The sequence below is a fragment of the Xyrauchen texanus genome, chromosome 34, assembly GCF_025860055.1.
Source record: "Xyrauchen texanus isolate HMW12.3.18 chromosome 34, RBS_HiC_50CHRs, whole genome shotgun sequence".
NCBI classification, from domain to species: domain Eukaryota; kingdom Metazoa; phylum Chordata; class Actinopteri; order Cypriniformes; family Catostomidae; genus Xyrauchen; species Xyrauchen texanus.
The window spans coordinates 27,741,396-27,769,264 of record NC_068309.1 but is presented as its reverse complement, the minus strand read 5'-3'; the positions used below and the strand labels follow the sequence as shown (position 1 = coordinate 27,769,264).

Here is a 27,869-nt window from a genome sequence, read left to right as displayed (position 1 = left end):
AATTAACGTGTTAAAATCGACAGCCCTATTTTTATTTTTATTCCAATTTTGGGGTGAAATGACCCACATATTTCTTTGTGAGATCCACCTGTTTGTAGTTCACTTTTATCAGCACTTCTGATTCAAGCACATAGAAAGTGATAATCATAATGAGAAATAAATTATAAATGTACAGTAATAATCAGACTTGTACCATGATCTTTTGATTTGTGGTTCAACCTATAACCTTTGCCAACAGACAGGACCTAAAATATAAAACAGACAATGATTAAAACTACACCATGTTGCACCAAAAACATTTTATTATATAAAAGTGGGTAATCACAACTGTACAGGGGAAACTGACTTTAATCACCATTTCTCACAGTATCAAAAAGCTTACGTTTTCCTCACTGATCTTTACACACTTGTTCTGTACAAATACAAAATAATTAACATTAATTACTTGTTTTTTTATAATGATAACTGCATTGCACTGAGTAATATAGTACTGGCCCATAAGTTACTGCATTCAATATAAAATACCTATGATTCTGAAAGTTTAAAAGATAATTTTGTGATAACCACACTTGCACACATACACTCACACAAAACCCAAGCCCTATTTATGATTTGAGCATAAGGGTGCACTTTTTTGTTTTAAGTGATGAAAGCCAACATGCTCAGATGTCACATTTATGTCGTGGGTGCATATTTATTCATTTCTAAAGAGGGGGAATCTACTCTTAAATGAATGCCATGAAACACAGTCAGTTTAGAATGGAATAATCCCAATTTAGGATGATATGATGGGATATTTATATAAGGGCACAATACAACAGTTAGAATGAGGTATTCATTAACAGTTATTGTAAATGTATTTTTGTAATTAGAAACAGGCCATACATGTGCTACAAATGGCCGTGGTTGCACATGGAAATAGAATTGTGGATTATCAGTGCTTCTAGGCCATGTCTGTCAGGGCATCAACACTTTGGCATACTCACCAACTTCACAAAGGAAAAAAAAACCCTACTCTCCATGCAACACAGGTGTAAAACACATTGAGGGCTTATTCATAGGATTAAAAAAGTAAAAACAAAAAACACATTTTAAAAACCAACAAAAAGGAAATGAAAACATGAGTATTTCACATTGTCTAGTCATTGTTAAAAATAGAAATCCACCCGTTACATTTATTCAGAACTTCGTCGATTATATACAGTATGTACATTTATTCTTTAATTATTCATTAATCATCTGTATGTCTATGAACAGTTTAAAAAAGGATGACAATCAAATGCATATACTCTTTCTAGAAAGATGTGCTTTGTAACATTTTAGACTTTAAGCGAGAGAATGATAGAAAATCTGAAGATTGCATTGCTCACGGACCGAAGATCATGCAGCTGTTGCAGACATGCTCTTAACTCTCGAAGGCTGTAATCGAACAAGCAGTGTTTCTTAAAAAAGGCATAATAAGCACTCTTTATCAGCTGCTATAGCAATTGAAATTATGACAATGGCTATGAGTGCTAGCTTGAAGGGAGTAATAATGCATACGAGATACCCTCTCCTCACAGATCGGTGTTGACTGCACACAACATTTCATTACATCAATATCAAATAACATCAACAGCATTTGGGGGGATGGTGGGGGTATATTTGCATAATCAAGTGAACCCAGAGCATGAGTTGATACATGTTTTGTAAAAGTAATCTAGGTGCAAACATGGATTTTCAGGGTGCCTCACAAAACTAAAGAGGGCCCAACACTGAACCCCGAGGTACTCCGAAAACCCATTGTGCAAATTAGACTTGCACATTTACTTCAATTAAGGCTCTGATGGGCTAGAAGTAACAACATGTGCCTACAACACACCTCTCCTATTATAACTCTGATTATGTCTTTACAAATATGCAAACAAGTGTGCTTCTACATACAGACACACACCAATTTAGTAAGGTTACCCTTTCCCTGTGAGTTTTCTTTTGAAAACCTTTTTCACAGACTTTTCAAAGAATATTTGAAGGTTAGAAAAAAGATAAAGAACACTTTTGATTGATGTTAATTCAGTTAGTTGCCAATATTTGCATTAGCAAAATGACTATTGAAAAAGAACACAAATACTGTTTTTGTGCTAAATAATTTTTTTGGGGGGGGGGGATGCTCAGACAACAGATACTAATCAAGAAAATTAAAGTACTAAAATTCACAGTCTTGTCAGCCCCCTGCCTCTACTACACGTGTTAAAATAGATGGGTAAATAAGACAACAATACACCAAACTCCCATCCACGCACAAATATACAGACTCTAAAATGTACGTAGAGCTAGCTTGTGTGTACAAATTCAGGACAACAAAAAGTTCAGATTAAATGTAAGAATTAATCAAGGCAGCTGTCAATGCTTCTCCAACCTACTTTCTCATTAAAATTATCAAAAGTTATGGTACATAGACTTTTTTTGTTATCTTATATGAATTCTTTAGCTTCCTTATCTTTAGCGGCGACCCTTTTTCATACTTGTTTTTAAAAGAATCATCCTCAAAATAAGGAGGGGGGTGGGGGAGAGGGAGGGGGTAACTTCCCCAAACATCACTCTTTGCTTACAGCAGTGCTGCTTGCAGTTTGCCTTTCGTTTAGTCCCTTCAATAACGGCTAATATGACCAGGCATTGAGATGGCGGTGGAGGTCATTAGTGGACGGGTGGTTTGTAGCTTCAGGAAGCATGGCAGAACACAGTGAAAGTGTTCTGACCAAAACGGGTCACCATTATGACTGTGCCACCCCTTCTCCATATTCAACAAAGGATCGTCTCTGGAGACAGGGGTTTGGAACAGCGTTTGGAACCCTCTGGGTGGGCGTGCATCTCCTGAGGAGCAGGCAGGGAGGTGAGGGCCAGGGAGGGCGAGGCGAGTTAGTTTCACATCATAACGTGGCGGCGTCTGTGAAGCGCCAGGTGGTCGGAGCGGGAGAAACTGCGGTCGCAGTCGGTGCAACGGAAGGGCTTGATGCCAGTGTGCTTACGAAAGTGCCGTGTCAGCTCGTCCGAGCGGGCAAAGCGCCAGGTGCAGCCCTCCCAAGTGCACTGGTACGGCTTTTCACCTGTAGAGACAACAGTACTTCAGCAAAACACCCACATGACACTGAACAAATAAACCCGTTATTCTTAAAATGTCAAAAAAAGTGTCAAAGTAGGGCTGGGTAAACTATTGATTTTCCAATGCATCGTAATCTTAATTTGAATTAACTCAATATCAATTCTTAAATCAATTCAAGATCCATCTTTTACTCTTAGCGACAACCTTCACAAATACCAGTGAATATCAATCTGTTCTAATGCCATGAGCGACAGACAACCCACCGAATAGTTGACTATGAAAACACTTACCTGTGTGTATCCTGCGGTGGGCTTTTAGATGTGAACTCTTGGTGTAGACTTTGTTGCAGCCATCGTAATCGCACATGTGCACACGCCTTCTTTTCATTTCCGGAGAGTCTGGGTCAATTTGAATGTCCACATCCATATTCATACTGAGAACAAGATGAGACGTGTTGGTGATTAGGGTGTAGTTATATTTTATACCCAGATCTATCTGATAATCCAACGATTAAGAGAGCACTTAAGCATGTGGAGACAAGTGCAAACATTCAGCATCATCTTCATGAAAAAGACACATTAATCCATCTAACGTCCTTGGGATTACAGTGATCAAATTAGACAAGTGATGCAATCAAAAATATATTGCACCACACCTCTCACTGGTATTGTCTCACTGTGGCTAAATTATCACCTTATTAACTGTGCACTCAGTAATTTTCGCAAATGTAATTTTCAGCTGAAGATGATTTTGTAGAAATGTGCCAATCACAATCAGCCATGATTAATGTATTGTCTGTGATGTACGACAGGTTTGAAGTACAAAAGGTGTACATCAGGTCACTCCAGTCCCTATGCTTTGTACCTCTGGTGCACCAATCCTAAATGGCCACCTGGGAGGGCTAAAGAGCAAGACTGTACATGAATCCTGTAGTCTAAATACTATCCAGCTGGACAGCTTCCAGTTAATTGAAGATCTCTCCCCTTATCCCTTCCCACTCCAATCCCCCTCCCCCTGCAATGTTTCATTCTGCCTCTTTCTCCACTCCTTTCCTTCCCCCTCCCTCTCTCTCGCTCTCCCTATCCTCTCCTCTCCCTGCCTTCAAACCAGTCCACTCCTTTCTCCTCTTTCACCAAACTAATTTACATCTAATTCTCTCCTTCCCTGCAACCATTTCACCACATGTCCAAACAATTATACACGCTGGCAAAAGACCCTCTGCACTCTTTTATGCCCCCGTACCCAATCAATTCAGTCTCTCCTTATTTGCATTTTACTCTCCCTTTCAAAATGTTTAAAAGGTGTGATGACATTTCAAGTTATATAACATTGTTTACACTCAGTTTGGATAACCCTGCCCAGCAACTCACACACACCCAGCAGAAGAGTATGCACCCAGCATGTAATCAACGCAAAGAGCCACGGGCCTCCAGTGTGTTTGAGGTTATATAATATTCCAGAAGTGGTGCAGTGATGCCATTTGATTAGGATGGCAGATATTCTACCACACACATACATACACATCTATATACATACACCAATGCATGCGCGCGCACACACACACACACACACACACACACACACACACACACACACACACACACACACACACACACACACACACACACACACACACACACACACACACACACACACACACACACACACACACACACACACTGTTGATATTTTTTCTCACCCGCCGTCTATCCCTTGTGTGATAAAAGAGGCTGATCCAGACTCCGTGCCACTTTCTGCCTCACTGTCACTTTGAAACTCGACTGGAGAGGCTGAGCCTGGCTTGATACGCACTGAAAATACACAAATAGACAGATGTGAATAAAAGAATCAGCATGGTTCATTTAAAAACCTCAGCACAACAGAATGCACAATGTTTAAAAGTTTGGAATCGCTAAGGGGTATTTACACTTGGTCACATTATACATTTTTGTTCATTTGATAGCTATCCGATCATGAAAAGAACCAAGGCCACATACACACTTAAAATGTTGTACTCCTAAATAAAACTATTTTAGCATATGGAAATTTGGCAGCGAGTAATCATGAATGAGACACATGCATTGCATTTGTATATCACGCTGGAATGGAATGGGCATAACCAATCTGATAGCAAGCCGATTGATCAAGAAGCATGAAGTGAATAAGCTTAAAAGACAATTATGTTTTTAAAGAGACGGATGCTTCTGTTGACCAAGGTAGCATTTTAAAATTAAGAACAGTAATACTGTAAATTATTTTTACCATTTAGAGCTACTGATTTTAACACGTCAATTTGTTGCAAGTTAAAAAATATCAAGCGAAACTAGCGCCATCGAACAGAATTGCCAAAATAAACAATCAGCTTTCTGAATACTCTCATCGTCTGCAGTTGTTCAATCAGATGGCCCCATCCCCAACTCATGCCATTGGTTGAGCAACATTGTTGGGGCGAGTCTAAGCGGGTCTTTGAAAGAAATTAATAGTTTTATTTACCAAGTTTGCATTCTTGATTGTAAGACAAACAAATTTCATAGAGATTCCAACATTTTCAAATAGTGTGTAGGTCTGTTCACATGCTTGGATCATTTAAAAAAATCCCATTGAAATGAGATGTGCACTGGGGGCCATTTCTCAAACAAGCCACTAAATCAAAGAGGCTAACTGACTCCTTCCAGGAACTAATATGTTTCAGATCATTGTCTTAAATTTGTGAGAAGTCATCTTTGTGGTTTTTGGCCACCGCACCATTCTCAAATAGGGTCCATAATACAATGGAAAAGAGAAAAGACATTAAATATGAGAATATTATGCCTTAAATTCAGACTAAATATTGACACAGGGTGTGGACATATGAAAACTGGGCCAATTTCTCTTGATGTGACCTTTAACACCCCTTCCCCCCACAAAAAGAGGAGATGAATTGGAGACACTCCAGAGCATTCAAAGATTATCTCCTAAATGAAAGGGGGGTGGGGTGCAGCCCATTCATTCATTAATTGTCTCCTGCCTCTAACTCCAATCACTCTGCCCACATCACTTAACAGCAAAGAAACCAATCTACAAAACAAAACTTCTGTATGTAGATGGTATACAGTAATAACACAAGTTGGTATGTGCTTGTTCAAAATAAAATGGGTCCACCTCTACATTTTTCCCCACATATTGAGTACAAAAGAAACTGATCTACTTTACAATCTCTTTAAAGATGGTACCCACCCAAATTCACCAAACTGATCCTCACATTTTGGCCAATTGGGTTTAACTGCACTTCAGTGTTTAAAACCCAAAAGAAACAGAACTACCCAAATTCAGACTCTGAGGTTGTATAAGTGTGTTAAACAAGTATTAGACATTCTAACATTGTTATTTAGGTGGGATTCTCTCATTAAAAAACATTCAGGAAATTTTATTCAGCATTTTATTGTTTTAAAGTTCTTATTATGGTCCAAGGCCTGAACAGATTTTTTTTTAGATTAAAAGGGCAATGGGGGAAAAGAACACTGAAAAGAAGAGAAAATCTTTCAAAGACTGAAACTATAAGACCAATTTATTGAGGAATTCTATTTATTAACATCTCTTTGATAAAAGCCTGTAAGATTTGCTTCTTTACCTCCTTTAGCTAGTTTCTGCCACTCCCTACAGTCATCTTTTGTGACTTTTGTGTGAGTGTCCACATGTGTGGGAAGAAGCATCTGTGCACTGATAACTGAACAACACTGGCATTAAACTGTAAGAGGGCGAGATCAAGGGTGTGACCGCCTAAAGGAAACAAATGCAATAAATAAAGTAGGATAGATGATCAGCACTGCCATATGTCATATTACATAGAAAAGTATTACATACTTCGCTGCCTACTACCCACATAGGCAGCTGCCTTTTAAAGCCTCGTTCACATTGTCAGCGAATTATCGCCACAAATTGACAGGAGACCATAAGTTTTCAATGAGAGCTGGATATTTCCAGCGTTAGGAGCGACAGTGACCACTGGCGACAGAATGTGGGTGTGTCAAGAGATGCAACACAGTTGAGAAAAGTTTAAATTTATGCAGAGCGACAACTAATAGGTGTGAAGACGGTAAAGCTCTCATTATCAGTGTCCTGATATACTGGATTCAAGTGCAGGCAAAATAGAGAAGTTGTTGTCGTCATCAATTTCATTGTTCTATATAACTTGTCTGTAACCACAAACATGGATATAATAAAACAAGGATGCATGGAAAGCCATGTTAGAAATTGTATTGAGTAAGTTCGATTCATAAATTGAAAATCGTTTGTCATGTTAATGATAAGATGCACTGAGCAATACTGCCGTTTAAATAAAAACACTCCACTGCTGACTGTTCATTTTCAGAGGCAAAAAAATTTGACTCGTTCAACATCATCCACTGCCAAAGTAAAAATTTTACGTCAAGAGTTTCCCGCTTTAAGCTCGCGAAAGTCTGATGGCTCAAGAGAGTCGTCATTCTCAATCAACATGTGTTGTTTTGTTGGGCATGATTTTAATACAGTAAAAAACAGAGGAAACAAGTGTTTACAGTCTTTATATTTGAATGTGTCACTAGTCCTGCAAAACGTCACTGGTGTGATAATAAAGCCGACAAAGTCGCTGCCAATGTGATTGGGGTTAAAAGGCAGCATCCTAACCTTCATGGAACATCGTAAGTGACTGATTTGTAAAACTCTACATAGACAGCAACTCTGCGCGACACAAATAATGCTTGCACACATTACTCGATTTAACAATTTCAAGAGATTAGCATTAGCATGTTGCTAAGCTAACTGTGCGGATACTCTAACAAGCCTACTAATACATAGCATACACTGATATTGGGCAAAATAAGCAAATTAATTTACACTGAACTATTTTTATCGATACATCAGTATTGAATGAAGTATACGTTAATTTTCAATATGATATAAGTAATAGTCTAAAAAAAACTTCTTGTTTCGTAAGCTTATGATGCCTTAAATTCTGTGAGCAGCTCAATAAATTGAACTAAACAAATTCATAAAACATAACTACAAAACATTTAATCTTTTGGGCAGAATGTGTCACTTTACTAAAGTAGGTTTATTTGAGCCTTTAGCTCGGTTTCAAAACCTATTGTGATCCTATGAAGGCAGCATTTTAAGCACAAAAGGTAGGTACCTGTGAAAAGATTAGTGAACAAATAAGAACAAAGATAGCAGACAAAGCGAGAACATTTGTATAATCCATACAATTCTGAAAAGGGACACCCATTTACTGTCGGCACGACAGACGCTTTGCTACGGACACTTTCAGTGTAGACAGCATCATTGATTATAGTTGGGTTCTATTGCTTTTGACGCGATGCTTCGCCTAAGTCCGGTGTAGACAGTCTCATGTCACCTATATTGAAATCAATTGTAAGTTAAGTTTTCCATGCGGTTTGCATGAAGAGCTCTAATTGAATGGCATGGAATTTATGCAAACTCAGTCCTTGCATTATTATTATGCACATTTGCGGTAGCTTGCAATTTTGTATAATTTCAGCAAGTTTTCGCATAAACTGAATCGGAGTTAATCTGATCGCTTTTCTCCATATTTACAGCGGCAAAACTAGTGCTCAAAAAGCTTGAAGCCGTCGATACATATCAAACTGCACAGCCGCAACATTGCATCTCCTCCACGTATCCTCTTCTGCGTCACCGAGTGTCATTAACCCTGTGTGTACCCACAACAATCAAGAACATTTATCATTACACAAATGTTAAAGTGAAACTAGAACGTTCCGCTTTCACTATTGAAAGCCCTGTCTAAACTTTTAAACTGTGTGCATACATCAAAGCAACTATTTCATCTTTACATGCTCTTCAGCTGCTCTAAATGGTCCGAGGTGTGGGTTAGTGAAGTCCTCAGTTCATATGGAGTGCTCACATAATGCATTGTTGCATCAGAAAATGAGACTCAACATTTATGAGACTGTTTATGATTGGCATCTCTATATTTGCATAAAAATACCTTATTTGAATATTACAATGTGTTTAGAATTTAAAATGCTCAATTAAATTGCAGGTTAAATCAAATAATTGCAATGATGTAATAATCAAGACAGGTTAGGCTAATTCCTCATTTGTGTTTTTAGTTTACAGTTTAATTGTAGGTCTACTATTTTAACCTTACCAAAGCTTACTTGCACGGTCCGAGACAGAAAATGTTCATACAAAAGTAATTAAGGGTATTCCATTGAACTGATATTAGCCATATCACAGGTTTTACCTTTTAAATGTATTGTATTTATAATTTTTTTGCTTTCTAACTGCATATTCAATCATTGACTCACAAAAAACACACTAAAAAAATGATGCAAACAATGTCGCAATTTTTGAGCAAAGCCTTAGCAAATTCAGCCAATTTGTGCCACAATAATCAAGAATATGTGCAGCAAAATCCCGGTGGGACTGATTTCAGTCGCAATGCTTCCTTAGAAGGCAGGAGTCAGAGAGGGTAGGGTCTACCCTTCAGACGGGGTAGACAGACCCTTTATCCTGAAACTATTATGTAGATTTATGTGGTTGCGGAACTATAGCTTTTTCAGTTGAAAGGTCAGAGCACAAACGCCTGCTACCTGACACCAGTGCAATGTGTACTGTACTAAATTAAAGAACCGCATGAGACAGCTTCCCACCTGTTCCATCCGACCGGCCGTCGCTCCCAATGAGAGGTACGGTGATGGTTGTGGTGGTCACTCCGTCTGTGGGTACAGTTGTGTAGACCACCGGTAAGGACTGGACCACCACAGGGATGGTCTGCAGCTGCCCAACTTTACTGGGCATGCTCACGGAGGGTATGGTGTGGATGACGTGCAGGATCTGTTGACCTCCAACCTCTGTGGATGCCAGGATGGAGCCTGGTGAGAGCACAGTGGGAATGATGTTCTGGTGTTGCAGGTTTAAGGAGGTCGACATTGCCGTGGCAACTGGAAGGGAGGGGCGGGGCTTGTTGAGGGACAGGTCCACAGGTTCCGTCTGGTCGGCATCGGCTGGTTGGGTGCTGATCTCAAATAGCGGAGGTGGCGAGGATTTGATTTTGAGGTCTGCAGGTTCGGGAAAATCATCTAACGGCTCTTCTTTCTGTAGAGATGGATAGAATAGAGTTGTCACGGTAACAAGATTCCAATAGTGAATAGCAATTTTAATTTCACAGAACAAAATTATATTACATTTAGGAATATTTCAATATTAACTGAAATTAAAGCCAAGTTTTTCACGATTACAAAAAATATGGCTTCAAGTTTTTCCCAAGTATTCAAGTAAAGAGTAAGTAATAAAGAACAAAGAAACAAATTAAGAGCAGTGAGTGTTTTTTTTTTTCTTTTCTAGTCAATATTATTGTTTGAATAATATGAACATAACCAGCGGAAAGTCTATTAGGCTGCATTTACACTGCAATTTGTTCGAAATTCTTGTGAATTTCTATCTTCAGTGGAACACAAATAATTATGTTAGACAGGTTACTAGAGCTATCCTTCTGCATTCCACAAATAAAAGTCATATGGGTTTGGAACAACATGAAGATGAGATGGTGACAACATTTTCATTTTTGGGTGAGCTATCCCTATAAAAAGGAGTGGAGAAAGGTGATCAGTAGATGATTATGCAGCTTTAGTATGGAGCGCTCAACTGAACTGTACAGCAGCTCCACAAACACAGGAACAATGACTGGCTCGATTGGGCCTCCAAGCTGCAGAGGAGAAGGACTGAACCTGGCACGGGTCCAGCTCAACACAGCCAAGACAAGACACACACATTTATACGCATAAACAAAGCACTAGTCTAATCCGTGTTAGGGCTGCATGATTTGGACAAAAAGTCATATTGTGATTATTTTGAACTGCGATTATGATGGTAATGTTTTCCACAAAAAATATTTTTTACCACAAAACTGCAAAAAGGCTACTGGGGTTTTCACACTTGAGCCTCTTAAAAATAACCAAACTGAGACCTTTTTTTCCATTCAACCACAAACAAATAAATACGTAAACAGTGAAACAAAGTCTTCTTCATATCCAAATGTTACCATCCACCGTGTACCTGTTTTGATAATTTTGTGATAGGGTCTCAGCTCACAACTTGAATATTAGAGATGCTCCAATCAGGATTTTAACATTCAATTCCAATCTCCAATCCAGGGTTTCCGTTGTCCGGTAATTACCGGACATTGGCCGGTAAAAAAATTAAAATGTCCGACAAAATTAAATCTCTCCGGTCAAATTGTCCGATTAAAATTGCCTAATAATCCCGTCCCCCTAACACAATCTGAATTTCAGAATAAGCCTAAAATGTATAAAGCAAAAATACACCGATCTCTTGCTATGTTATAAAGGAACAGGCTCTATCGTTTGAAAGTTATGAAACAATATCGCATGCTGCATTTCAAATAAAGCGCACGCCTAAAACGGCTGCAATATAGACCTAAACAACGAACGATTGAGTGAGACGTTTCAAATATGGCCAGGCCCAGGCAGACTAGCTTTAAAAACTTTTTTCAGAGGCCAGACGATGGTGAATCAGGAACATCTCATTATAGATAGATCAGTGCTTCTAATCCGCGCATTCGTGCAGTTTTTTTTCTCTATCATCAAAACGTATCGGTTACCTAACGTAACCTCGGTTCTCTCTAGATGAGGGAACGAGTATTGCATAAGCTAGCTTACGCTACGGGAAAGATTCATCTTTTCTGAGATATTGAAGCCAAAAAATTATCCTTAATTTTTGTATCCATTGTCAACGCAGTGCGGCAGCTGCAGACCTTGAGCGGGCTAGCTAGCGAGCTCATAGGTTGCTCTGCGGCAACTGCTGCAGCCTATAGACGAGCTTGGGCGAACTCGCATCCAATGAGAGGCGTCCGGCGCTCACTGCAACAAAGCCCGCCAAAATGGGCATGACTAGAGTGCATATAAGCGTAGTTCGTAGGCTGGAACCCTGGTTTTCATTGACTGAAGCGAAAAGTCGCTCGTGGCGCGAGCACGGCCGGCTACGCAATACTCGTTCCCTCATCTAGAGAGAACAGAGGTTACGTTAGGTAACCGATACGTTCTCTTACGAGAGGTTCTCTTGTATTGCGTAAGCTAGCTTACACTACGGGAACCCATTGTCAACGCCGTGCACGCCAAGCATCCACTGTATGAGCCCCAGGGAATTAAGGGGGGACCCGGGGAGCCCTTATGAGTGGGGAAATAATATTTGGCCGGCAAGAATGCGGGTCATTGATTGTGTAATACATAAGCACATAGTGGGAAGGGAGCGACAGAGCGGCGGTGCCGGTCTGTGTGGAATGTGTCCCATCAGTGCAGCTCACCAGGGGAGCTGTAGCGTATTAAACCGCTAGTAGTTTTGCCTGCAGAGCGGGCACTTCCATATTGTAAAATCTGACAAAGGTGGAGGGAAGTCCATCCCGCTGCCACACATATGTCGTGAATGGAAATCCCGCTGGACCATGCCCACGAGGATGCCATGCCTCTAGTGGAGTGAGCCCTAATGCCCAACGGGCATGGCAGGTCTTTGGCGCGTATGCAGCAGCAATAGCGTCCACTATCCATCTAGATAGTGTCTGTTTCGAGCGGCGAGACCTTTGGTGCGCCCTCGAGCGAAACGAAAAGCTGCTCAGAGCGTCTGAAAGCGGCGGAGCGCGCAGTATACAATCTCAGTGCTCTGACCGGGCAAAGGAGATTGGCGTCGCGTTCGCTATCGGGTGCTGGCAGCGCCGATAGGAAATGACCTGTGCTCTGAAAGGAGTACCGATCACCTTGGGAACATAGCCGTGTCTAGGATTTAAAATGACCTTGGAGTCACTTGGTCCAAACTCAAGACACGCTGGCTGACAGACAGCGTGAAGGTCTCCCACACGTTTGACTGATGACAGGGCAGTCAGAAAAACAGTTTTGAGTGAAAGGTATTTCAAATCCACGGATTGAAGTGGTTCGAAAGGGGGATTTCATAGTTTCGAGAACTATAGAAAGATCCCAGATAGGAACCGATGGAGGCGCAGGGGGTTCATCCTTCTAGCTCCCCTGAGGAAGCGGATGACCAGCTCGTTTTTACCCCATGACTGGCCGTGCAGGGGTTCAGCTGAGCGCCACAGCGGCCGCCACATCACTTTGGCGTGGATGGGGATCTGCCCTTATCCAGCAGCTCTTGTAGAAATACTGAGCAGCGACGACACCCCACATGTCCGCGGGTCCAGGTCTCGGTCGGTGCACCATTTTGAGAACACAGACCATTTTGGCGCATAGAGTCTTCTCGTGGAAGGGGCTCTAGCGTGTATGATGGTGTTTATTACTCCTTCTGGCAGAGCGGCGGGTAGTCGTTGATCACCCACGCATGCAGCCCAGTGCTCTGGGTGGGGATGCCAGATTGTGCCGCGAGCTTGAGAGAGAAAATCTGCTCTCACTGGGATGGGCCGCGGCTGTCAGTGACAGCTGCGTAAGCTCCGGGAACCATGTCTGATTCTCCCAGCGTGGGGCTATGAGGAGCACCGAGTGACACGTTTCCCTGATCCTCTGCATTACCTGTGGCAATAGCGAGGCGGGAGGGAAGGCGTAAAGCGGGCGTCTGGGCCAGTCCTGGGCCAGCGGCGTCCTTGCTTTGAGAAAAATATTGGGCAGTAAGAGTTCTCTTTGGGCGCTAAAGAGGTCTATCTCCGCTCTGCCGAATAGGTGCCATAACGTCTGGACTGTTTGGCGTGCAGGGACCATTCCCTGGGGAATATTGTCTCTGGACAGTCTGTCCGGGCCGTCGTTCAGGTGGCCTGGCGCGTCGCGTCGCCCTCAGCGGCGCAGGTGGCACTGGGACCAACTCAGTATGCGTTTAGTCAGATGGAAGAGGTTCCTGGATCTGACACCGCCCTGGCGGTTTAGGTAGGATACCACAGATCTGTTGTCGAGCGGACCAGGGCGTGGTGACCCTGAATGACCGGGAGAAAGCGCATGGCGCGTACTCGACCGCTATCATTTCCAGACAATTTATGTGAAGGAGCTTTTCCTGAACTGACCATAGGCGAAAACCGGAGAGCCCTCGCGAGACCCACCCGTGTTGGGCGCGTCTGTCGAGATGACTTTTCGGCGAGATACAGCTCCCATTGTCACTCCCGCTGATACCATTCGGCCACTGTCCAGGGCTGCAGAGCTGAAATACAGGTCTGAGTCACCTTGATGGGCTGGCGGCCTGTGGCCCAAGCCCGGCGAGGCGCTGGTGTTTAGCCAATGCTGAAGCGAGCATGTGCAGTAAACCCAGCTGAAGTACTGCTGCGGCTGAGGCCATGTAGCCTAACACTCTCTGAAATTTCTTCAGAGATGTGAGGCTGTTCATCTGAAATTACGCGGCTAGTAAGCTGCACCGCGGCTGGCTGTGTAGATAAGCGAGCGTCATTGCCACTGAGTCTAGTTCTATTCCAAGGAAGGAAATTGCCTGACTGGGCTGTAGTGAGCTCTTGGTCCAATTGACTGCAAGGCCCAAACTGTTCAGATGACTGAGGAGAACTGTCCTGTGAGACAGAAGCTCCGTATGTGATTGTGCCAAAATCAGCCAATCGTCCAAATAGTTCAGAAATCGCAAACCCTGACTCCGCAGGGAGTGCGGCGCCAGCGTCCATGCACTTCGTGAAAGTGCGGGTGCTAAGGACAGGCGAGCGGAAGGGCGGTGTATTGATAAACCTGGCCGTCGGCGAATCTCAAGAATGGCCTGTGAAGGGGATTTATCTGAATCTGAAAGTATGCATTTTTCAGATCGAGAGAAATAAACCAGTCCCCTGGCGCATCATGCGAGGAGTTTGCTGGTTGTAAGCATTTTGAGCGGTCTTTTGCAACGCTTTGTTCAAAACCCTGAGATCTAATATTGGTCTGAGGCCGCCGTCTTTCTTGGGGACAAGAAAATAACGGCTGTAAAACCCCGACTTCAGCTCAGGGGAGGCGGCACTCTCTCTATGGCCCTTTTGCACAGAAGGTTTGCTATTTCTGAGCGAAGCATGCACGCTGCTTCCGTGTTCAAAGTAGTTTCGAGCCAGCTCTGAAGCAAGGAGGGCGGCGATCGAACTATAGCAAATAGCCCTGTTTTATTGTGCTTAACACCCATTCGGATATCCCTGGAATATCTTCCCACGCTTTGAAGCGTAATGTTAGAGGGTGAATGGCCAAATCGCTCTGATTGCCGCACACAGCACGCTGAACAGAATGTGTGGCGCTTACTGTGCTTATGCTGGACTGCTTCGCAGACAGCATGGACAAGCTGTTCTGTGAGTGACTTCCGATTGAGGTGAATGGGGAAAGAGTCACGTCTGTTAAGTGATGCGCAAAGCATAGCCACGAGCACGGGACTTACATACAGAGAAGTGTTTGCTGGCCGTGTGACAGAGCGGGCAGAGAATGGTAGCGCGCGCGTATTACGTGGCGCATTTATTGACTCTAACACTTCGAGTGGTTCAGTAACGGCTTTTGAGTGTGCTCTGATGGGGACACGGAGCGTGTAATGCTTGTGTGTAGAGGTGAACACTAGATTGTGGGCACATTTTCTACACATAAGGCTGGTCGATGTGACAGAGCGGCCAGAGAATGGAGCGCTAGCGCGGATTAGGTAGGTGCGTTTATTAACCCTAACACTCGGCGGGTCGTAACAGCTTTATGTGAGTGTGCTCTGATAGGGACACGGGGCGTGTAATGCTTGTGTGTAGGGGTGAACACTGAATTGTGGGCACATTTTCTACACATAAGGCTTTATTTTGAGTCGCCGTGGAAGCGGCGTTTGAGTGCAGGCAAGCGGGTAATATCACCGGCTTGTTGGCTGCTGAATCCACCACTGCAGTAGCCTGAGAGAAGGGGACTGACAGGGGCGTCACGGGACTTACATACAGCTGGCCGTGTGACAGAGCGGGCAGAGGAGGGGCGCGCGCACAGGCTCGTGGGCGCGTTTATTAACTAACACTCGAGCGGGTCGTAACCGCTTATGTGAGTGTGCTCTGATAGGGACACGGGATGTGTAATGCTTGTGTGTAGGGGTGAGCACTGGATTGTGGGCACATTTTCTACACATAAGGCATGTTTACTCTTTACAAGATTTCTTTGGGTCGCCGTGAAAACGGCGTTTGAGTGCAGGCAAACGGGTAGTATCACCGGCTTGTTGGCTGCTGAATCCACCACTGCAGTAGCCTGAGAGAAGGGTACTGACAGGGGGCGAAGCTTTGACGGTGGTCCGGCCGTGGCGGGACTGAGCCGTCGTTTTCTCAACAACGCTAGGAGGACTTCGGTTGCTCAGGTTTCAGTACAATCTTAGGCCGAGGCCCGCAGGGGGGCGGCGGTCTGCGGCGGCTGTCTGAGCGCGATCGAGGGCGGCCGCCCTGTCGACGCTGAGAAGTCTGGTTGTTGAGCTGGGCGCTGTGAAGAGGCTCGTGCAGGAGGCTGGTCACGTGGGCGGCCTGCAGAGGAGCTAGCGCGACGAGGCAGAAAGAGATTCATGGCTTGGGCTTCGAGTAACGGTCAACAATGCCACTCACCGCGGAACCGAAGAGACCGGACAGAGAGAGCGGCGCGTAGTGCGTTCAGCTTCTCCCAAGTCGGCTAGTCAGATCTGAAGCAGCCTCTGTCTGCAAGACGGCCATGGAATGCAGAGCAGATGCGGCTTGGCCGGCGGCGGTATAGGCGCGGCCAACACAGGCGGAAGTAGTTCTGCAGGCCTTAGACGGGAGCACCAGCACCATCTCGCGGAGGGCAGGCAAAGGTGCGGCGTGGAGTCTGTTGGGAGCCTGCTCAGGGGGCGGTGACCACTCGAGCCCGAGGCGGTCGACGGCCTGTGTGAGGAGGCGCGTTAGTTCCCCTTCGACTCTGGCGCGGGTCCTGCTGGATTCCTGGGCCGAGGAGGAGGCGTGTGAGCCTGACCACTCCTCGCTGTCCGAAGCCATGATGGAACAGCCCTTATCCTCCGCTTCTTCGTCTGAGATGGCAGCAGAGCAGCCGCTCGGCGGCAACTGCGCGTCCCGGGTGGGCGGAGAGGGTGAAGGCGATGCTCGAGGGAGGGGCTCCGGCGAGGCAATCGCTTCTACCACTGGTTCCGGCAGCCTTTGAGAGCGGCACTTTTACTGAGCGGCTGAATGGAAGGCGGCGGCGGCTTCGGTCCTGAGCGCCGAGTCGAGCCCGCAGGGGTCGACATCGAAGCTCCTCGCAGAGATCGCATCCGCCTTCAGTGAGGGCGAAGCTCTGCATGCCCCAGTCCCAGGCAGAGAGCGCAGATGACGTGGCGGTCTCCGGTGCTGAGAGGGGTGCGGCATGAGGCGCAAGTGGAGCGAGGCATCTTTAAAAAGACGCTCGTACTCTTTTGTGAAGTTCATAAGAACTAGCTTGCTTTAAAAGGATACGTCGCCGGATGGCGTAGCTCGCAGGACGGCTGAAGGTGGCGAAGACGGCCGGCTTCTTCGAGCGCTGTCCATGCTTGCTTGATGCCCCTCGAACGGCGACGCGGCTTCCAGTTCAGAGATGGGAAGAGCTTCGCTGAAGAGATGAAAATCAGGGTTCCAGCCTACGAACTACGCTTATATGCACTCTAGTCACGCCCATTTTGGCGGGCTTTGTTGCAGTGAGCGCGCGGACGCCTCTCATTGGATGCGAGTTCGCCCAAGCTCGTCTATAGGCTGCAGCAGTTGCCGCAGAGCAACCTATGAGCTCGCTAGCTAGCCCGCTCAAGGTCTGCAGCTGCCGCACTGCGTTGACAATGGATACAAAAATTAAGGATAATTTTTTGGCTTCAATATTTCAGAAAAGATGAATCTTTCCCGTAGCGTAAGCTAGCTTACGCAATACGAGAGAACCTCTCGTAAGAGAACTGAATAGCCTATGTTCATCAGTGCATGGTTACAGTCTATATCAAGCAGGGACACATTTGTGTGCATTTTATTTTGTGATTTCACCGGAATTAATAGAGTCTCCGCAACGGCGATAGATTGAAATCTAGTGAAGATTGCGCAACTCGCGCAGCGCGTCGTCCATGCAACTGATAGCAGCGGACACGAGCGCTCAGCTTGATTTCAAAAACAACAGATTTTAGCGCTAGATCTCTTATTTAATAACGGACTAAATGAATGATCTGCTAGTTAACTGGAGATGTTTTATTTATTTGTATTAGGTACATCCGTACCTCAATGTTTCAAAAAGTGAATGTGTGTGAAACCACAGTAAAAAACAATTGCCGTTGATTGACGCCAATCGGACGTTCATGTTTTTTTTACGTCTATTTGAAAGTTAAGCTTAATAATAATAATATGTTGCATTCTATACGGCCTGATTATGTCATTTTTTAAGTTACATAGACTGCCTCCAGTTTTCCTCAACTTGACTAATTAAGGAGGCGATATATTTGACCGGCATATCATCAAAATGTCCGTAAAACGAAACCTCTGCCGGTCACTTTGACCGGCACCATTTTTTTCTAGCGGAAACTCTGCTCCAATCGATGCTGATCATTTAACTTTTATCAGCAGCTCTGTCAAAACTGGTTTCTGCTCAATGTCACTGTTAAATACATTTCCCTGTTGGTAAAACCATAGTTGTTGCCTAGACTTTGCTGTCAAAAATAATGTTGGTTGATTGAATAATTCAGTATACACAAAATATCATTTTAAAATATAAATGTTACTCTTTATTCTAGGCCTTAAAAACTAGTATGCTTATTCTTTACTGTATATAAGATAGTCCTAAAGAATGGGGCTTAAATGTCAAACTCAAGTTGAACTGATAACCCATTGGTGTGATTCAAATTAGTGAAAATTTTGCATAGTTTGTCACAATTTCATTTAATTATTTTTATTCATTATATTTAATTTAGCAATGCATTATATTGTAGTACCTAAATATTTGTTGTAGATTTATTGTATGTATGTTCCTTCCTTTTCATTTAGTTATATTTGGTATTATTAGTCACGTGTTTCCGCAGCGAGTGTAATAAGGGCGACACGCTCTCTCGTGAGGTAAACAAATGACAGGAGAAGAGATAAAGAGATGTTTCTGGACACTACAGGTGTTACTGTTAATGCTTTTTGCTCAGCAATCATTTAATAAAGATGTTTGAATTATACCCCATCTTCTATTCTGCTTTATTATGAGACCTGTTTCTTGCGGAGACTGAGATGCTGCTACCGCACGTAATAATAAAAAACGCTTCACGCAGGACGCGCCAGTTTAGTGTAAATAAAGCATTTAGCGCACATAAGTTAACGGAACCGAACTCGGAGCACTTCTGTTACTCCAAGCATTAGGAGTTGTGGAGCACAGAACTGCTCTGAAAACACTGTAACAATGCTCTAACTTAATAGACCGGACAGTGCAGCGCAAATCAACTTTGAAGGGAGCAGACAATTTATTTATTTAATTCAAATCGCAGCCCTTCGCAATTTAATAATCGCACAAGGTCATATTGCGGTTTCGATTTTATTTTGATTAATTGTGCAGCCCTTATCTGTGTGAGTGTGTGTGTGTACAACCTACACCCATAACCAACCTTAAGGTCTGTGCATTGGATCAGACCTCTTATCAACAAACCACAAAATTTGGGGGGCAAAGACGCTGACTACCATACCTGGAATTGCAAATTCGAATGCTAAGTGACTCCAGTCCGGCTTCCTAAGTAACCGATTGGATTGGCTGCTAGGGTGGGTAGAGTCATGTTGGGTTAACCTCCTCGTGGTCGCAATAATGCGATTCTTGCACTCGGTGGGGCACATGGGGAGTTGTGCGTGGATGCCGCGGAGAAGAGCCTTCACACACACACTAGGTCTCTGCGGTAACGCGCTCAATAAGATGCGCGAATTGACCGTCTCAGATGTGTAGGCGACTGAGATTCATTCTCCGCCACCTGGATTGAGGCGAGACACTACACCACCACAAGGACCTAGAGTGCATTGGGAATTAGGCATGCCAAATTGGGGGGCATTTAATTTTTTTAAATTGAGGTATCCTTCACGTCCATAGCACAAACACTGCTGGACAAGTTATGCGTCTAAATTAAAGTTAGGACATTAGGATTAGGGAATTGAACAAACCCCTAAAAGGCCAAAGTATATTTCGGTTTTCCTTGGACTGCTACAGTCTTCATAATGAAAACTTCGTCATCAGCACAGTGCACACAGACAGTCTGTGCTCAGCCTAGTTTTTCTAGACACATGGACAGTTCTGGTCTTTCCACATTGTCGTACCACTTTGTTTAAGAGCATCACAAAGTAGTCGTAGTGTGCATGCATCGAACAAGTCTGTATGGGCTTGCGGTCAAAAGAGTATATATACATTGAAAGGCTAAGTGTTCAATTACCCACAAGACTCACAGAAAAAACATTTTTCCCTGGCCACAATCGGGTGGTGGAGGAGTGTGATGAGGAGGGTGTGGCTGGGCTGTGAGGGTGCACGGCCGGCGCAGAGTCACCTAATCAGCGGAAAAGATAAAGGGGAGCCAGAGACACCAGTGAGAGAGAAGCACACACAGAGTTATATTTGTGCCTGTCTTTTATGCTATGTTGAAGTTAATTTGCATCATTAAAACTTTGACTAAGCTGGGTCCCAGCTTCCTCCTTTCCAGACCAAACAGAGGTCGTTTACAAACATATTTCAAATCAGCAATAAAATCGGACAATATTGGTATCATAAATTGTGATTCTTTATATCATATTACGCTAAAAAGGAGCAATTCTCCTGGATTTTTTAGAGTTGATTGACAGGTTATGTTTGTACCTAAAGGTGATAGGCTCTTTTAACTGCAAGGCGGGTCTTCCTTTCTACAGCCGTTGACCGTTGGGCACTCAAGAGCTCCTTGGCGGAGCGTTCCAATTTCTCCCATTCAATATAATAGAGGTTGCCCATCTCTTAGGGCTGCACAATTAATCGAAATACTAACTGCGATTACAGCTGCCACGATTATGTAATCGTGAAAATTGATTATTACAGCGTTCAATTTAAGTCTGGTCCTGTTGAGTCAAGAGTTTCTATTTACGTGTTTTTGCAGCATTTAAGTATTCTAACCAATCACTAACATGTCTGTTGGGCAATGAAACGGCAATGGCCAATCAGAGCCGCTTAGATAAATCCTCTGTCCTATCAGTACAGACAACTGATCCTAATGCGCAAGTTTTAAACCATCTGAATGCCCAGATTCTGGCTTTATGTTCTTGCTCTGTTTGCACAGCACACGAAAATGAATACTGAAGAAATATCACCTGACACTTGAAAAGAAGCTGTAGAACAAGAGCGAAAAGAATTTGGAAATATTTTGGATTCATTGCATATTGCACCGCTCGCTTTGAACGTAGATGTTAAATACACTGCAAATGAGCAACACGACAAAACTAAAACAAGGCACAGACGTGGTGTAAATAATGGAGTTGTTCTGCTGATTAGACAGCTTTGTTTTTAATGAGAGCATTCCGCACAACATTCTGCACTATTGCGAGAGTCACCGAGCTCACGTCGAAATGCAGATCACAAACCGGAAAAACAATACTTGCTCCACTACAAACGCTATATAAACAAACTCTCAAAGTACTAGATAAAAAGCCATCAGGATATTACTACTGCAATATCATTCAAAAGCATAAACTTTTGAAAACTGTATGTGCTTTGCCAATGTTTGTTTAGTGTAAAAAAGTAATTAATAATCTGGCTGCGTCCCCATTACAGGAGTTCATAATATTGCTCTCAGATAGTCGGAGAACAACCAGGGCGACCAATAGAGGTCACTGTGCAATAGAGGTCAGACGTACTGAGTTTGGCAGATCAGCCTTCTCTATCAGAGCCTCTAAGTAGTGGAACTTAGTCCCAAATGAGATTAGAGACATTTGTACATTTACTAGTTTTAAATATAAAGTAAAATTATGGCTAAAATCTATACAATCATGTACCCATTAATCATAAATTCAAAAAACTCATTTTTTGTCGTATCCTAATAGTGTTTATTAATATTGCACTTTATTTTGTTCTGTTTTTCTGTTTTATTGTGCTTTAAGAATGTGAAATTTTGTTGTCTGAGAGGCTACTTGCGTGATGACGTTTTATGGTATATTTATATGGTTTGTTGGATTGTTAATTGTATGTTACTTTTTCCTGCCCAGGGACTACAGATGAAATTTAGCTTGTAGCTAATTCTGGTATGGCTGAGTGCCATACACTGTCCCTGTTAAATAAATAGTTAAATAAATAAATAAATAAATAAATCTGAAACAGTGTAAACCTGCAGTGAGTGACAGCAGTCATTGTAATCAGAGAGTTTGTTGCGTTGCTCGATTTGTGTACAATTTATAAAAATGTTATAACGGTTTTGTCATGTTAATAAGTAGGCCAATGTGAATTTGATTTGTACAAAATAGCAATAAAATAATTCAGCTTAACTGTTCTAAGTGTGTTCTGGAGGTGAAGCCAACATAAAGAATATAGCATGAATAGCATATTTCAGGAATCACCGTCATTGTAATTGCATCTGCTCTTATAAGACCCATTTGCCACGCAGCTGATATTTGTAGATTTAACATTTTCACGAATCGCACACACTCCAATCGCAAATGACTGTTTTCCAAAGTGCAACCAGAGGCCAAAAATTATCTAACGATGATCTTACATGAACAAGATCACCTTTGAAGATCTAACGGGATGAATGGTCCCCTGTCTAGCCTTAGGGCTTACTGAACGCAGTAACTTGATCGATTTAAATCAGCTGTTAATAAGTTTGAATACTGAATATACAATATTATTTACTGTACGTGGACTAATAATTTAACCTGTAAGTTAGCAATAATAAAATGTATTCTATACCACAAATATCAATTTACAATGATTCTTAATTTGCCTTACCTTAAGAAACATTATTACAATATAAAATACAAATGCTTAAAAGAAACATTTTAAATCGACATTAATAATCGCGATAACAATATCAAGAGCAATATCAAGAGCAATAATCGGCAATTAGGATTTTTGCTATAATCGAGCAGCCCAACAATCTCTGCTAAATATTCTCTGATAACATTCATCAAAAACAAAAGTAAATTCTCATGAAGTAAAACCAATAAAAAGTCCAGACAGGTACAGACAGAGGTTGTATAGCAGAGTTGTGTAACTAGAGGTGTTTGGAGCAAAATAGTGAATGAAAACAAGAATGAGTGGGCTGTGGTGGGAGCGAAACTCAGAGAGAAGGCCTCTGGTTGCCATGGAAACTGGGAGGGATATCAGCTGACTCATTTTTCCCTCTCTCTCGCGATCCCACCCACCTCACGCTTTCCTCTCTCCCAATTCTCCACCCTGCCACCTCACTGTCTCTGCATCCCCACCCATGATTGGCTCCACCTTTCTCGTCCTCTAGATGTTTTCCTATTGATCTAACCTAAAGAAATCCCCAAAAATTTTGCATTGGAGTCTGGAAAACGACATCGATAAGTGACCCAGTTATCACTAACGTGCAGTGTAGGTTGTTAATTGAGTGTGTTCAATCTCTTTCAGCAGTTGTAGGAAACAGTCTTGCTTGCGGCATTGAGTGAATGTTGAGATAAGGACAAGGCTTGTGGCTGCCATTATGAAATCCAGTTCTATAAATTTTGTGTTGAGGATGTGTGATCTTTCATGACCATGTTAATATTGGCTATGCATCTGGCCTACGTTAACTACATGCAAACAAAACATAACAAACGACAAGAACGACATATGCGCATCTTGAATTCACATCTTTTAATAAAATTAGATTTGTTTTGAATCTACAGTAAACGGGTGATTATCGTAAATTAAAAGGCCAAAAGGGCATTGAAGGACCCTGGCACAAAATAAATAAATGGACATATTTTTGCAAGAATAAAGAGACTATGGAGTTGTACAAGGGATATGAAACTAGCACAGATTTGTATTAAATTGGTTAGAGGTCATTACACAATAAACATTGCCATGACTGACCAATTGGAATCTAGTATTCTATAGAGCCGTGTAAAGAAACAAACAGGTATATCAGTGAGCACGTTAACATGCACAATCTTACACCAATTATGCTTAAGCTGACAAAGCGTTGAGTCATGTCAATGGCTTTCTTTTATCGGGGTATGATAAACAGTTTAAGCAAAAATTGAATTTTGGCAGTGTTCCGATTTCGCGTTGCATGTAAACACCTTTACTGGAGTTCTTTCTGGCTTTTTCAATGTGCATAAGTGTTGTGTGTTTATGTTTTGCCTTTAAAAGCAGAGAATAACCAGATGACTTCAGATCTCACGTAAATGTGGTTCTCTTGCATTCTCTGATTTTTGGTAGATATCAGGATATTGTTGTGCATGTAAATGCACTCAGTGTCTTGGTTCCTGTAAAGGATAACCAAGTTATCCTGCTTTGAATTTAGTTTTTTTCCTTTTTGAAAAACAAACCATCTATCCAGAAGTCTGCTTAAGACTCTTCGACGTCTCAGAAATGATGAGAGAAGAGAAAGTGCTCATGCTAAAGTTTGTCAGCAAGGAACCACTGATCCCTGTTTCTCAGTGTAGAAATGCAAAACAAATAGAGAGATACAAGTTCGAGAGAGAGCTTGGGTAACATTGGAACTCTTATGCGAGTTTCTGTTGGAAAAAATAATCTTTGGACTAATTTTGTTAGGAATGATGGATTAATGACGGCATGACTCTCCACTGTCCTTTCCAATGGCCATTAACAGGGAAGCTGGACATTAATAATATTCACAAGGGGTTTCATCAAGTTAACATTCTATCTCCCACTGAAAAATCTTTGTTGCAAATTAGATTATTAATCAATTACAAAAGACAACAAAACAAAGGCTAGAAAACAACTAGCCTATTTGCGCTGATAGTTTCCAGTCTCGGAAAATGACAGTTTTAGACGTTTATGGCAGCATCCCAACAAATTATTTTACAATTCACAAAAAGGCAGAAAGAGAGAGGGGTAAATCTACAATGAAAAAGTTAGAAATTCAAAGATAAATGACGATGCTGCAGTATGCAAAGCTAAATTGCTAGGTTTCATTAGGGTGTAAAATAAAAACACTTTCGCCACTAAATAGTAGTAACCTTTTTCCTTTTCTAATTATGTTGTAAATTAATGTTGGCATTTGCACTTTAAGCTGGAAGAATTTTAGATGGATTCTAACTCTTTCAGCTCTTTTTCATTTTGTCTCTTTTCAGGTAGGGATGTTTATGAGTAACTGACTAAACGAGTAATTCTGCACCAGCTAATCAACTATTAATAAACACTACCTGAATATTGTAAATTGATTTTCCTTTGCACATTTGCCTTGTGTGAGCAATGGCGAATTATACAGTACTTTTTAATCTCTTACCAAATCTTGCCATTACAATTGAGTCCATTGGTGGTGCTGTGGATGCATGTCATCGAAGTGTTGGGAGAAGAGAAGGAATTATGGTGCCGTCTTTAGACAAGAGTGAAGTGTGGCAATACTTGTAATATTTTATTGAATTATACTGTACGAGAAACTCTGAAGCTGATCAGACCAGTATGTATGTATGTGAATTAAATATCTGAACAGGGGCAGAGCGCATTTTTATAAAAAGCCAACTTACGTCTCCTCTATGTAGACTCTGAGTTTATATATGTGCATCACCCTAATGCCATCAGTATTGGTTTCTTTTTAAGATCTGGGTGATTGCAAATGTTTGCGTTTTTTTTTTCCCCTTCTATTAACGCATATTGCTCATTTAATTTTGTATTTTAAAATTATTTTTTATTTATTTTTCAAAAAGAAAATCATAGTTTGTTGAAGTTTATTTGGAAATGTTCTTGGTAATATTTATGTATAAAACTAAATACAAATTTCACATGTGTGTTATACTTGTTATTTTTAACTTGCATATTAACTTAGGAGTAATCAATTACTTGATTTTTATTGGTTATAGTATTAGACTACAAAATTACTCGAAAATGCCCATTCCTATGTTTAGGACACCAGTAAACTGTGCAGCAAAGGGCAATCTAAAATGTTACCAAGGGTTGCGGTCTCTGACGCTTTGTCTGTCAATATTTTTGCCCGTTTTCATAGTACTGTATGGCTTCATGCCATTTTTATGCCATGTTGTTCATAACAGTTGAAAGATGTGCCGCTATTTTGCAACTGGTAGTTTTTTGACAACAGTTTCTGCACAATGGCAGACTTAAAGCTAATTTGATTGATTGGTGAATCTCTCTTCAAAGTTATGGGTGGTGTAGTTCTGCACTGGGAATTCAGCTATTAAATGATTTTATAAAATTTTTATCTTGAGGCTACTACAGAAGGACATAATCTGAATCTTAGAGCTCTTGAAATATTTATGTTTCCGTTGTAACATAAAATCAATGTGTATGATGCAAACATTTGAGAGATTTTTACTTCCGGAACCCTACTGCTTCCCTCTATTGGCTGTATGGGTTGTATTCTTAATGAATACATAACTCGCAAGCAAGAGTTTCTGAATGCTAGTCGACTTTAGCCACTGTTCTTATCGCACTGCAGGTCTGGGCTGTTTTTTAGTCAGGGTGGTTGTTTGTGACTTGCACAGGCCATGTCTGCAGGGTGTGGCATGAAGGCAGAGATATGGATGATAAAATGTAGGGGAGAAGCAAGATGCTAATATCACACTCAATTACTGCTGTTTGAGAGGGCCCTGCCTAGCATTTGAGAGGGTGTGTCACGTAACCTCTATTACAAACAAGATGCCAACCAACTGCCCGTGAATATGATGGGTTACACAATGTCATGCTGTCTTTAAGGACTAACTTAATAAACAAACATTGGCGTGTTTGAGCGCAGAGCTCTGGAATACCTGGCACCAGCAGCAAGCCCCTTACTTCCTTTTCACAACCGCCTGGCGTATCGGATTGCGCAGGTGAAATCAACAGCAGAACTTAATGGCAGTCAGGCACTGGTACACTGAGGTACTTTTTCAAAAGCAAGGATAGAAAAAAAAAAAAAAAAAAAAAAAAAACAGTAGACCTCACCGAAGAACTGCTTTAGACTTTTTAACCAATGTTGAATAATTCTGCAACTAGTTCTTCCTCGGAAGCACACATTGTAGCAGCCAGTTACCTTGCAATTTGACTTTGTTTCCAGATAAATAAACACCCATTTATGACTTTGTCCAGAATTATAGTGAAAAAGTTTACCAAGCTCTTCTTTTGGAGGTAATGAACTACATATCCCATGAAGCATTGCACATGAAATAATCAAACAAAAACATGGTTGTTGATTAAAAGTATAAAAACAATATATTTTATAGTATAACAGTGGCAAAGCTTTTCACAAATAAACAGCGTTTGAGAGTTCTGAGTCTTTATGAAGCTCTGGCTGGGTAAACGTGCATTAGACGCAGACAAGGCTGTGATTGTGTATGTGTCAGAAGAGGAAGAGGATGAACGGGTGTGTGGCAAATTTTGTGCACGAATGCTCCCGATAGCTCAACAGTGGGTGTGTTCTTGTGTGTATATACATAAGCATTGAGCATGCGAACGTATGGTGTGTGTGTGTGTGTGTGTGTGTGTGTGTGTGTGTAAATGTGAGTTTGTGTGCCTGCGTGTGTGACTGTACCCCTGCAGGTATATGGTGTTGAGTGTGTTTTATGGCTTAAGGAGTGTATTGTGAGGGAGTGGGAGGGTAGTAAGGGGGTGGGGTATAGTGAATGTGTGTAAGAGTGTGTGTTCGTTAAGGTGGACGGGTGTTGGGTGGCTACATCACAGTCGTTCCAACTCCTGCCAGAGCCTCGTTGCCATGACAACAGCAGAACGGAAGCCTCCCTCAATATATCCTATTAGGGCCTTGACGAGACTTGGTAGGA

General features: G+C 42.2%; 1 protein-coding gene across 3 annotated transcripts in view; it reads right to left on the bottom strand.

The window, feature by feature from the left end:
* Nucleotides 1–290: 290 nt before the first annotated feature.
* Nucleotides 291–27,869, bottom strand: part of LOC127627297 (Krueppel-like factor 8) — a 54,584-nt gene continuing 27,005 nt past the window's right edge. For all 3 annotated transcript variants that reach the window (XM_052103636.1, XM_052103637.1, XM_052103638.1), the window contains 4 exons: nt 9,733–10,177; nt 4,782–4,893; nt 3,373–3,515; nt 291–3,086 (listed from right to left, as the gene is read on the bottom strand). In XM_052103636.1, the coding sequence (XP_051959596.1) occupies nt 2,905–3,086; nt 3,373–3,515; nt 4,782–4,893; nt 9,733–10,177 (882 nt within the window). In that variant the 3' untranslated portion in view covers nt 291–2,904. The remainder of the gene's footprint in view (nt 3,087–3,372; nt 3,516–4,781; nt 4,894–9,732; nt 10,178–27,869) is intronic.